Raw genomic sequence first — 12,527 nt, forward strand, 5'->3', positions numbered from 1 at the left:
CTTCCCTTCACGTGGTCCTCGCGACAGCTGGCCTGCCCACCCCGCATGCCCACCGGCGACCATCAGCCCGGGCTCTCCCTGCCTTCCCAAAAGCTTGCCCTGGAAAGAACTTTCCCCTTTCTGCAGAAGACACATTTCGTCAGGTCTCAGCTGTGCTTAGCAGTCTGTTAAAGTCGTTTGGAAATTGTGATCTCGTCTTGGGGCCTTGGGTGTGGCTGTCCTGATGTACTTGGTGTCTCAATCTCTTTTTCACTCAGTGAAAAAGGGGAGTATCTGACTAGAATGGTGACCGAGGTGTCTGTCAGAAGAGCCCACCAGCAGGAGGCCTGGAGGTCACTGGGAGTTGGGTGGGACCAGGGCGTCCCTGACAGCCCCCGCAGCCGCACCTGCTCAGCTGGTGGCTTGCACCTGAGAGGGAGGTGGCAGCTCTCAGGGAATCAGCCTCCTCAGAAAAGCGGGGCCACCACCCTGACAAAGACAGGGATTGCCCTAAGGGGCGGGGGGGTTGCCACCAAAATTTTTTTTTAATGGTAAATACAGAAAATGGTCTAATATGAGGCTTGAAGTATGAGAGGAGTCACCTGTCTCCTCCCCATTCAGAAACTAAGGGACAGGCTTGATGGGCTCCTCAGCCCCCTCCCTTGGGATCTCGAGGCCAGGCAGCAGGTGTGAGGAGGTTGCAGGCAGCCAGCAGTTTGCAGCACTGGCTGATTTGCTTTCAAGCCCTGTCATGAGAAATTCTTCTGTTAAACATGAAACACTGAAGCAGCTCTCTGGCAGAATGCTTAGTCATCCCCATGGCGGTTTAGGATTCAGGGTCTTTAAGAGGTAGAACTGCCACTTTTTTCCCCTTAATTGTTTTGGGGGCACTGCTTCTAAGAAAGGGAAGTGGAATAAACTCTATTGACAGATAATGTTGCATCATTTCGGGACTGAGGGGAATAGTGCACAGTCATTGCCGTGGTGATCCCTGTGTGCTGGGGCCTAGAGAGGCTCCACTTCCTCAGGAAGATGCAGGGAGGCAGGTATCTGAGAATGTGGGTGTCGAGCAGAGAAATGGGCCGTGGGGTACAGCCACATGCTCTGTCATGCTCCCTTCTTCATGCACATGAGACCTCTGGGTTAATTCTCTGGGACTGAGAGACCAGAGTAAACACGAGTGGCCATGTCTACTGATGTGCCTTTGGTGGAGACTTCTTCACACCTCACCTAACACGGCCGTCCTTGTTCCTGGGCCCTGGTGCTTGCCACCTCTACGGGCCGGCAGGGTTTCATCTGAAATCTAGTTCATCTCCTACAAGTTTTGAAGACAGGAGCGGAGAGGGGAGGTGGGGGTCCCTCCGACTAGGGCCACTGGTTACCTAATGCCACCAGAACAGTCAAAGGATGGCTGGAATGTGAATATAGGCCACGAATTCAGTGACTGGCTTGTGAAGAGAGAGTCATCAACCCAACCAAGCCACGTAACTTATTGTGCCTTTTTCTTAAGAAAATGATCAACTGAGATTCCTTTTGCTGGTAAATGAGGGTTCATCTGTGATCACCACATTTGAGGTCGATGTGAAATTCACCACAGGTGTTGTACTTTGGAAAAAGGATTTTTGGAAAGATTTGAACTTTAAAGGCAACTCCAGCTGGCTGTGACAGTGTCCTACTTAGGCGGTTTCTCGGCAGCTTCAGCTTATGCTAGCGTGTGGGTCAGAATCCTGGAAGGCTTCCTGAGTCAGTGGCCTTGGCTCCTGGTCCTCCGGACCTCGGGGGATGCCTCTCCATTTCCTTCCCCCTCTTAGACCCCCATATACATGGTGGTCCCAGGAAAACCCAGATGAACACCCCGGTTCTTCCAGGGACACTTTCCCTTGTATCAGGTGTCCAAGAGGGCATTTTCTCTTGGGCTCAGGGTGGGAGGAACAGAAAGCAGTCAGCTGGAGGAAATACCGCACTCAGCTCCAGGGCAGCTCCTGCCCCCTGGACCATTTGGGCAATTAGGTCACTGAACTGGGGTCCGATTTTAGGGCGTGCTCACACCTGCCTGTGACAGCTTTTGGTTGAGTTGGTTTGCAGCGGCTTTGCCCTGTGATTCAGGAACACGGTGGACAGCTGCTGCTCAGCCCTCGGGGTTGCTACAGCGATAAGTGCTTCTTGAATTAACATGATAAATAAGACATGCACAACAGCCGGGCACTTTCCCCGGGCTGCCTGTCGAACCTGATTATTTGCAGGCTTATTTTCCAGAGTCTGGATTTCAAATTGGAAATAAGTCTTAAGTTCTTCCCTCTAATTCCTTTTTTCAAGCTTCCATTTGCCCATTTCGGGCAGTAATCCTGTTCACCCTACATACACATTAGGAACACATTTGCTTTGGTAAGAAAAAGAAAAGGTGCTTTAAAAACATGTTGGTTAGAACTAGCATTTCTAGTTGTTTATCTCCGTAAGTCAAAACCCAATATCTGTGTTGGTGCCTAACCATTTCAGTCTTAAGAAACAGTAAGATACAATTATTTTGATTGATTTTTTAAATCAGATATTGCCATTCTGAATCACAATAATTGTCCTTTTTCCTCCAAATTTCACCTAATCCAGTAGAATAATTTGAATAGTCATAGCTGATATTAAATGTTGAATAATTGTACCAATACTGTTAGTCACCTGCTGTTATTAAATATCTGAATCCTCTAATATTCCTAGTTCAGTATAGAAAGGGTCTGTGCTCTTGTGAATGTGTATAAGAAGGGATTGGCTAGGTAGGAAAAAATTACCTCTGATAAACCTTAGTCACCCTCCATATGTAAGTGGGGGGTTATATACATGATGGGGGTGTCACTCATGGAGGTACATGTGCTGCTACATGGCAGCCACACTGAGGAAGCCTTGAAACAGTGGCTTCTGAGCCAACGGTTAATGAAGGAGGGTAGAACATACAGATGTGCCCCCAAAAGGGACCACTCTCTTCCAAACTTCATACAGTGACAGAGTGACTGGCGGAAGTCAGCCAGCCAGTTCACGAGCACTCACCAGCTGCAGTGAGCCTAGTACTGTCAGTCCCTGAAAATGCCTAAATGGAAGACCTGGCTTCCCTATTCTAGGAGAGAGACAGCTGCCTCCACTGTAACAGAACTGTGTGGCCTGTGCAGTGGTGACCTCCCCACAGGGTGTTGGAGCACTGGTCTGGCTTTATAGGGGAGCACAGGGAGAAGGGACTGAAGACCCACAGCAGCCTGCCAGAGGGGAGTCAAGAGGCCAGATTTGGGTCAGGTTGGAGCTTGAGTCTTGCTTTGTCCCCTGCAGGGCTGTAGACTTTGGGTCAGTTACATAACTTTATTAAATCTCATTTATGGCATCTAAACAGCACAGACAACGTGTTAAAGATTAAATGACATAACACTTGAGGCACTGGGACAGGTGTGTTGTCTAAGCAGGTGACCACCACTGCCGTCACCACCACCACCATGTGCCAGATCTTCTTCACAGGAAACATTATGTGGAGAATTAATTAAAGGAGAAGGAATTTGCCAGTAGTTCTGATTCATGTGTTGGTGGACCACATAAAATAGTTCACTCAAAAAGTAAAATTAGCTCCTCCAAAAGTCAGATACTAACTATCTCCTTGTAGCAAAGGAACCATGGAACCTCATAGAAAAACCTAGTAGAACCTAGAAGAATTTTTCCACAGCAGTGGATTGTTGTCATTTTTAAATGAATTAATAACTATTTTAACTATGTCTCAGTTTTGATTTCTAATGTGTTAAATATACAATCCATGTAAACAGACTCCCTTTAGGGCTCTTAGTAACTTTTTGGAGTCTAAAGGGCTTCTGAGACCCAGAGTTTCAGAACCACTGTTCTAAAGAACAAGATCTTCTTGGAACTCTGCCCCCCAGATCCTTGGGCGGCAAGGTAGGAGCGGTCCAGTGGCTGGCAAGTGGAGACTGAGCCGAAGGGTTTCCTTGACTAGATGCTAGAAACAGCTGCTTCCTGTCTCTCCAGGCCAGCAGGCCTCAGACTTGCTGCACATTGGAACCACCTTGACAATGATCAAAGCAATGCCCGACACCCCCAGGAAGATCCAGGGGCCTGGGGTATGGCTATGACGTCATGACTTTTCAATCCCCAGTGATTCCAATGCCAAGTCAAGGCTGACAGCCATTGTTCACCGTGGTCAGTGAGAGGAAGAGCTGGCAACAGCCACCTCCAGATGACTCGTTTGTAGAACTGTCAGTCACTGTTAAGACCCTCAAGGAAAGCATTTCAGGCCCTTTGTTGCCAATATTAAACTGTTACTTTTCCCATAAAATGATTAAAAACAAGACCCAAAAAAAATCGACAGCAGTGTAAGCATGTTGCTGTTCAGCTTTTTTTTAAGTCGTCGGAACCACTTTGTCTAAGCACAGGTCAGTCCTCAAGGAACAGCAGAGGCTCCTGCTCCCCTGCCTGCGACTGCCGGCCATTAGCATCTCTCAGCTGGGCCTCGTGGCCCTCCTCCCGCTGCCACGTTCCCTCTGGAGACTACTTGGTCCTCCCGCAGCAGCTCCTCCTCTTTTTGCGGGTGCTTGTGGGCACAGTCTGTGTGGAGTAGCCCCAGAAGGTGGATCCCAGTCTAGCTCCCATCCACCTCCCATAATCACCTCCACAATCCCCACCGGGGGACTCAGGTGTGTTTCGAGCAAGCTGTGTTACCTTCATGTGGAAACAGTCAAAACACAATATGGGTGGCGAGTCTGTTGCTGCAAATACTCTTAAAATGAATAAATTATGGAACACTTCAAAACCCAACAGGAATTATTTTTATGCTCACAGTTATGTCTTACCCACCATAGAATGGATCCAATGTCTTGGAGTATCAGCATTTGTCCTTAAGTATTGTCATCCTTCTAAGCCTCACGCAGGCTGGTAGTCAGCACTCTCCTTTGCCACTCACCGTGCTGGGGTGTTTATCTCCACAGTCAACTTTGTGGTGAATTATCAGCTAGAATGTTGCTGGTAAATATAAATATCAATTTATATGTTGAAATCTCTGAGAATCCTGCTCTGGGTTCTGGAACCATGTCTCCCAAGGTGAATGTTGGAAAGAGGGGAGATGCTTGTGGAAGGAGGTAGTCCCTGGTCATCGGACCTCAGAAGGAAGCCATATGACTCCGACTTGAAGTGCTTTTCCCCAGTGCTTTGGTAGTGGGTGTGCTCTGTCTGCTCCTTCCTGGGCCTCGTGGGCCAACGGGGTGTGTGGGGTGTGGGGTGGTGTCGGCTGATGCACCTCTGAGTCGCAGGAGTCTCTGCTCTCTGCTGCAACCCTCTCCCACTGGCCAAGTCTGCCCTAAGACTAGACATCTGCTTTCACGCAGGACATGAGTGTGCTTGTACCACAGCTTGAAATCCTATCCTGGAACATGGTCCCCATTCTAGGGGTGTTGCCGCCTCAAAGGCCAGGTGAAGGAAATGGGAAGTTAAGAGGTTTGTCTTGAGAATGGCGCCCCATCTTCCCTTTGTTTCCAGGTCCAGGCCCCAACAGGGGCACATTGGAACCCCCTTTGTAGAACATCAGCTTGCCCTGTTTCAGCACAGGTGCCATAATGGCACCCCTGTACCCCACTGACTCCCATCCCCCACTCCCATTTTCAGCTGAGTCTGGGAGGGGCATGTAGCATAGCGTGTGCTCTGTGTGTTAACTGAAAGATTAACTGAAGCAAAGGGTGGAAACTGAGGCCCCAGGCCATATGACTGTCTGTATTTCTTTATGGGCAATAAAATGTAGAGGTGTCGTGGGGGAGGGGTGTGTGTCCAGCTTGAGCTCGTGTCTGTGTGTGGGTAGGGTGTTGGGAGGGTGGTTGGTTGGGTCTGTCCTTTCACCCCTGATGCCATTCTCTTAAAAACTCACAGGCTCTGTCCATGCCACGTCAGTAGCAGCCTCAAGAGTGGAGCAGGCACTGTCGGAAGTGGCGTCATCTCTGCAGAGCAGTGCCCCCAAGCACGGCCCACTACACCCCTGGATGACACTGGCACAGATCTGGCTCCACGCAGGTACATCTCTGCCCCCACCAAGGAATCTCTTCCCCCACTCCCCAACCAGCCGCTGTGCCAGAGGCTGTAGGATCTAGTGGGCACTTCTTACTTATACAGGCACCTGTCCCCTAGAGGTGTTGACCACTATGGTTCATGAGGGGCAATCAACGCTCTGGCAACCCCGCACCTCAGTGTGACTGCTCCCTTGTGGCCATCCTGAGTCCCTTGGGGTCTCCGTACCCTGACCCAGAACAGGTGTTGGGAAAGATTTTCTGAATTGGACTCTAAGGAACTCAGGAGCTCGCTGTGGGGGTGCAGGTCTGTGCTGCCACAGGGGCTGAGCGCTCCACCCCAGGCTTCTTGGTAGGATGCAGCTTCGCGTGGTGTCTGGGCGCCTGCAGCGTGGCATCCCATCTCTGCTGCTCAACAGAAATATAGACATGATCATTAGCTTCCCATTCAGCCTCAGTTTCCTCATCTGTACAGTGGGGTGAATAGCAAGCACTTGTCGCCTAGGGGCGGTGAGCACAGCCTGGCACTGAGCTCTTGAAGACCCTGGGGGGGGATGACTCAGATGTCTTCATCCAAGCAGGGAAGGCCAGTGTGTTTGGTGTCGCGCCTCTGTGATGGTACTCCTGGTACCCACAAAGGGAGGCAGGTAGCAGCAGTCGCTGCCCTGGACACTAGCCCAGAAATTCTGCAGGTCTGGCCTTTCCTCCAGCCTCATGTGGCCACTCTGCAGAGCTGGAAATCCCCACAATATAACACACAGAGGATAGTGGTGAGAGCCCACTCCACAGGGGCTTGATCAGATGGTGACTTGGTTGACTTACACCCATATTTCTATGTAAAAGTAATTTCTGTTCCTCTGGTTTTATCGCGGGATGTGCACAACCCAACCCGGCCTGCCCAGGCTTGAGTCCCAGGGTGCGAAAAAGCCCAGATTTGGCTGAGAAGGTGGTCATTCTCCACCACTGGCCATCTGTTTGCTCCTTTTCTGCCAAGCCTAATTGTATGATGTCAGCTGTTTGGAGCCATCAGTGCACCCCCATGCATGAAACCGTGACTGCGTTTACCTGGCTTGGCACATCACGGAGCCGAGCACAGCCAGCCTTTTCTGTGTTGGCATCTTTAATTGAGCCATAACAACGACCGTAAATTAACAAATTATGTTCTTCTAAGCAGAGGTACAAAAGAGGGGTGATTCATGAATGTGCTGGCTGTTCCTCCATGTGCAGACGCTTGCCAGCATCCGCCCTCTTGCTGGTCCCTGACGGTATGCCTCCGAGGGCACGGGAGAGCAGGCAGGCCTTCCCAGCTGACAGAAAGCCCAATCCCCAGGCTGGACCCTGGCCTTTCCGCTGCAGGGTCTTAAGAGAGCACACAGGGAAGAGTCCACCTCCAAGTCTGGGCCAGCAGAGACTGACCAGTTCTGCAGGGGTAGCGTGGATACAGAGTTGTCTCTCTAGCTGGACTTGAAGTCACATTTTTGAAGGGACGCAATCTTGAAATCCAAAAGGACTGAAAGTGATCTTTCTAGACTGAACCCGGTGCCTATGGCCTCGCCAGGCATTGCTTCACTTGCTTGTTTCATAGAAAAGCTAATGACCCAAGTGAGGGCCATGGAGTTCCAGGACAGCTGTGCCCTGTAGCTTGCTGCCCCTCACTTACTCATGCAGGGGCTTTGTTCCTCTCTGTGTGGCCTTGATGGCACCTGGACAAGACTTAGTGTCGCTGCTCATTAGAACACTGAAGAACTTGGTAGGGAAGCTGCTGTGTGGCGCTGTCCTTGACTTTTTGTTTAATAATGTAACATCCATTCCTCATTGCTGTGGGCCGCGGAACAGAATCAAGCTCTCACTGCCAGTTAGTGGGCATGGCTTTTAGTATCCCACAGACTGGTGGAATTGAACTATGGCAAGGGAGTGCCATCCTAGAAACGCTGGGCAAAATATTCCTAGTGCTGGTGTGCGTAGTATAGTGAGCGTTATAAGTAACATGAAATGGGCAAACAAGAATCCTCCTAGGATTTCTGCCATATCAGCTCTTCCAAAGTGGTCATTTTGAGTCAAGATTTAGAATCATATAGTCTTGCAAGAGGTAGTTCTATTGCTTTGAATTTGAACTCTAATGACCTGAGAGGCAAAATAAAAGTGACCCATATTTTCCAACACTTTATGGAAACCAGGTAACGTCTGCATCCATCACCTAGATGTACGGCAGCCAGAGTCCATACGTTTTGCAAGCTTTTGAAGAAACTTTGTTAGATCAAGTCCTGACAACCCCAGACCATGGTGTTTCTCTGACTTTTGTGGTCCTTGTCTCTCCTGGTTGCTTTTCCTGGTTAGCAGAGTGTGTGGGGGCTGGTGATAGAAGCTTGTGGTGGACATGGCCCTAGATTTGAGTCCTACAGGTAAGGTCACCTCAGATTTCCAGCCTGTTGAGTCAGAGAGCCCTGAGCCCCTTGTCTGTCCATTGAAATGGCAAGGACATTATGAAGAGGACACCTGAACCTCCAACTACTCCCTGAGCAAAAAGGGGCTCAGGCCCAGGTCGACCAGGCCTGCTTGTCTAATAGGGCCCCTCCCTTCCAATGTAGCAGGACCTGCCCTCTGGAGCCCCTTCCCCTGGCCTCCTCCTGGTCTGGACGCCTCTGATCCCACCCCCTCAGCATCCTCACGGCACACCTAGTGACCGGCCTGCATGGGCTAAGTTGTGTTCTTTGGTGCATTTGGACCTATGTGAAAGTTCTCTATAAATTATGTTTGAATAGTATATGCATGTGGGACACAGATGAAAGGTAGAAAAGATGTAGTGCAGAAGGCCCCTCCTGTCCCTGAGCCGTGGTCACCCTCCCCCAGGCAAAGCCTGCAGAGATCACAGCGCAAGGCGGACCCGTCCCGTGTCACAGCTTCGTAGCACAAATTTGTGTGCCCATCGACGATGATTTAACCCGCCCTCCCTCGATGACAGACTATTCCCAGGACTTGGCCATTACAGGCAATGCTTCAGGAAGAATCCTTACATAGACTGTTCTATTAAGACAAACTCCTGAAAGTGGAATTGATGGATCAAAGGGTGTGCGCCTTCGTTTTGATCAGTTTCATCTCTTTGCGTGCCATAGACTTAAACTCATTTACATTCCAGTCAGCAATGTGTGAATGTCCATCTTCACACTCTTGCCAACACAACAGATTATCAAACTTCCAGATCTTTACCCATCTGGTAGGTGAAAAATGGTATTTCATAACTTCTGTCCTTTTATCTTCTTAGCTCCTCAGCTTCTTTTTGATTTGTAAGCATTTATTTTGTGTCAGAGAAATTTGCCTGGCATCTGTTATCTGAGCTATATTTTTCCATATTTATATTTTGCTTGTGGTTTTTATCTTTTTTTAAATGTCAAATAGGTTTTTTTTTTTTAATACATATATCAATCTCTTCTTTCTAGCATCTGGCCCTCTCATGATCTTGGAAAGCAACTACCCATTTCTATGTTCTCTTTTCCTAAAAGTCCCAAGCACCTTTCAGTGCCACTGGTATCTACACCATCTCATGAGGAAGTCAGAAGCATTTTGTAGGAGGGGGACCCAGACCTCATCCACCAGGCACTTTTCAGTGTTACTGGGGCAGGATGCTGAGTCTCAGCACTTGATCATCATTGCACCGCGAGACCTGTCTCCCCAGGGACCAAACAGCTGCCTCTTTAGCATGCATTCCTCATTGCTGGCCACTGGACATTCAGAGTCCCTAATTCAGAGCTGAGCCAGAGCTTCTCCCAAGCTGAGTACTTCCCAGTGCCCATCTTTCATCCACCAAGTTGGGATGGCAGCTAAAAATGACTTTGCGGTAGGTGGTTAATTTCTGCTTGTTACTTACTAATAATTACAGCTTTCACTTTGGCACCTCTTACAGTCGAAACCAACAGCTATTCTTAGATGTGCAAGATCAGATTTTCTGATTTCTGCTGGGAATTTAAAGCTATGATACTTGCAGATTCCAGGCCCTGCCCTGGCCTGCTGCTTCTCCCTTCCCCCCTCCCAACCTCCCCCAGCCACAGAGGCTGCCCCAACAGGGTGGAGGGGTGGTACTTGGCAGGGCCATCAGGATGAGGTGAAGACAGGTGGTGTGTGGGTTGCTGCAACGCCCTCCAAAGCACCTGTGGTGGGGGCGGGGCAGACCTTCCTGAGCCAGTGCCCTCTAGGTAGGTCTGCCCCACCCCTTCCCCTGCCCTTGGGGTCTGGATGGAAGATGTGCAGTGTGCAGGCAGCTCCTGTTTATCACACACTGTGCTCATGTCAGACCACTACTACGTGGACTTCTTCCATCTTTACCTGCCTGGTCGTCGTGATAGACTTAACAGTGGGTGAATGCCCCTATTTTTTCTTAAGATTTATTTATTTTTGTGTGCAAGATCTGGGGTGTAAGCCAGAGGTGTGGTGGGGGCGGGTGAGAGGATTCACCAGAAACAGAATGGGGAGCAGAACAAGCAGATGTACTGAAATACACTGCTGAGGGAAGCAGCCTATTCACCTTGCTTTGCAGACGAGGCCTAAGACAGCTGCCAAGTCACTTGCCTGAGTCCGCATGGCTAAAAAGTGCAGAAGCCACAATTCAGTCCCATCCAGGTGGGGTCAGAATCCAGCCCCGGCCACAGCATGTTGAGTGCGTGTTTATGAGCCATGGGCAGAGCTGGGAGCAGAGGAGACATGCGGGCCATGCCTTCACAGTCCAGCCGCAGAGTGAAGTGAAACAGTTACGGATGCACCGAATACCCTGTGAGCTGAGTTGGGAGGGGGTTGGGGGGCAGTCAGGCCTGTGAGAACTGGTGTTGGAGGTCTCCCCCAGCAGCAGTCGGGGGCAGACTGAGCAGGGGAGGGCAGTTGGCCTGCACAAGGGTGAGAGGCATGTGGAAAAGCCTGCAGCGCCGTGGGCGCTGAGTGTTAGAGAAGCAGCCTGGCGCCTGGGGCTTACAGCCCAAAGAGAAACCCAGAAAGCAGCCCCTAGCAGCATGTTAAGATCCTTTTAGAAAAGCTGTTGAAGGACTTCAAGCAAGAGAGTGGAATATCAGATGGAAGTTTTTAAAAAATCTTTTCAGCTCCTCGTGGAGACCAGACAGAAGCAAGCATGGAGCAGAAGGAATGGCCAGCGCCAAAGCCCTGGTCCAGTGGTGGTGGACAGCTGTGAAGGAAGCTCAGTGCAGGTGGAGCATAGTTGCTGATGGTGGATTTTCCAGGGGGAGCTGATAGAACTTGTTGAGGGACTAGAAGTTGGGGGGCCAAGCAAAAGGAAGAATCCCAGATGTTGAGTGGCGTCCAGAGGGCCCAGGGATTCCATTTCCTGTGATGGGCAGCCTGGGGGAGGAGCTGGCATGTCGGGGCCAGGAGCAGTCCTGTTTGACCGGAAAGTGCCAGGAGGCCGAGCGGATGTACATGTCAGCCAGGCCGCTGGGCACTCATTGCTGATTCAGGTCAGGAACATAAATCTGGGTGTGACGTGTGGGGAAGGCCTAGGACGAGCATGTCACTGGAGAAGAGGAAGAGCCAGCACTGAGGCCTGAGCCCCCCACATTTAAAAGTTGGGGAGAAGAAGCAATCAAAGCAAGGGAATGCAGGAGGAACCAGGAGAGGAGTGTCGTGGGGGGCTACACAGGACCCCACCTGGTACAGTCAGGCTCTGGCAGTATGGGCCAGGCAGGTTCTCCCAGCTCCCTGAGCCCTAGTGTTCCCTGTCCAAGGAGAACGGGGTCATAGTTGCACCAGCTAATGATGCCCAGGAAGTGCTCAGCAGGTAGCCAGCAGTAAGGCCCACTGGAAATCACTGCTGTTAAGGAGTCTGAATAGGAAACGCGCTGGGAGACCAAGCAAGGTTGAGACAAGGAGCTTGTTGGATTTGGAGTGGGGGAGTCACCCGTGAGCAGTGAAGATGGAGCCACAGGCGTGGGCTACAGGGTGATGGCAAGTGAGGACAGAGAACAGAGAGCACACAGTCCCTGCAGAGGCCGCCCTCTCTGCAGACAGGGTCGTGCAGGACAGCTGGAAAGGAATGTGGGGGTCAAAGAAGGGGGATAAAGAAGGCTGACTTCAAAGCAGGTTGATTTCTGGGAAGATAAATGATCAAGGCAAAATTGACACTCTTGTCATCCTGAAGGGGGGGGAGAGTGTGGAGGTATTTGTCCTCCAGAAGGCAAGGGAGTAGCAGGTCCAGTACCCAGGCAGAGAGGTGCCCTCGGTGCCAGCAGGAGGGAGGCAGGTGGATGGGCATGGAGGACCATGACAGGCTTGTCAGCGTGGTGGCAAGGAGAGGTTCTGACTCTCCTGCTGCTGACTCCCTGTCCTCTCTTCGGACCGTGAAGCAGGTTAGCCAAGGGGTGGGGTAGGGGAGGGGAGCAGGCTTTAGGGGATTGAGGAGGCATGAGAAAGCTAGGCCAAGACCTGGAAGGGATAAAGTACATCACAAATGCAGCTGAGGGGGTGAGGAGCTAGTGTTGAAGTCTCACTGAGCCCCTAGGGACGGGATCTCTCCAGCCATTT

At 50.7% G+C, this 12,527-nt stretch overlaps 1 protein-coding gene across 4 annotated transcripts in view; it reads left to right on the top strand.

Moving 5' to 3' along the window:
- Window positions 1–12,527, top strand: part of TTC7B (tetratricopeptide repeat domain 7B) — a 216,069-nt gene that overhangs the window by 171,047 nt on the left and 32,495 nt on the right. For all 4 annotated transcript variants that reach the window (XM_037503711.2, XM_054691639.1, XM_054691628.1 and 1 more), the window contains one exon: window positions 5,875–6,015. In XM_037503711.2, the coding sequence (XP_037359608.1) occupies window positions 5,875–6,015 (141 nt within the window). The remainder of the gene's footprint in view (window positions 1–5,874; window positions 6,016–12,527) is intronic.

The sequence above is a fragment of the Talpa occidentalis genome, unplaced genomic scaffold (genome assembly GCF_014898055.3).
Source record: "Talpa occidentalis isolate TD23 unplaced genomic scaffold, MPIMG_talOcc4v2.1 talOcc4.11, whole genome shotgun sequence".
In the NCBI taxonomy this organism is placed as follows: Eukaryota; Metazoa; Chordata; class Mammalia; order Eulipotyphla; family Talpidae; genus Talpa; species Talpa occidentalis.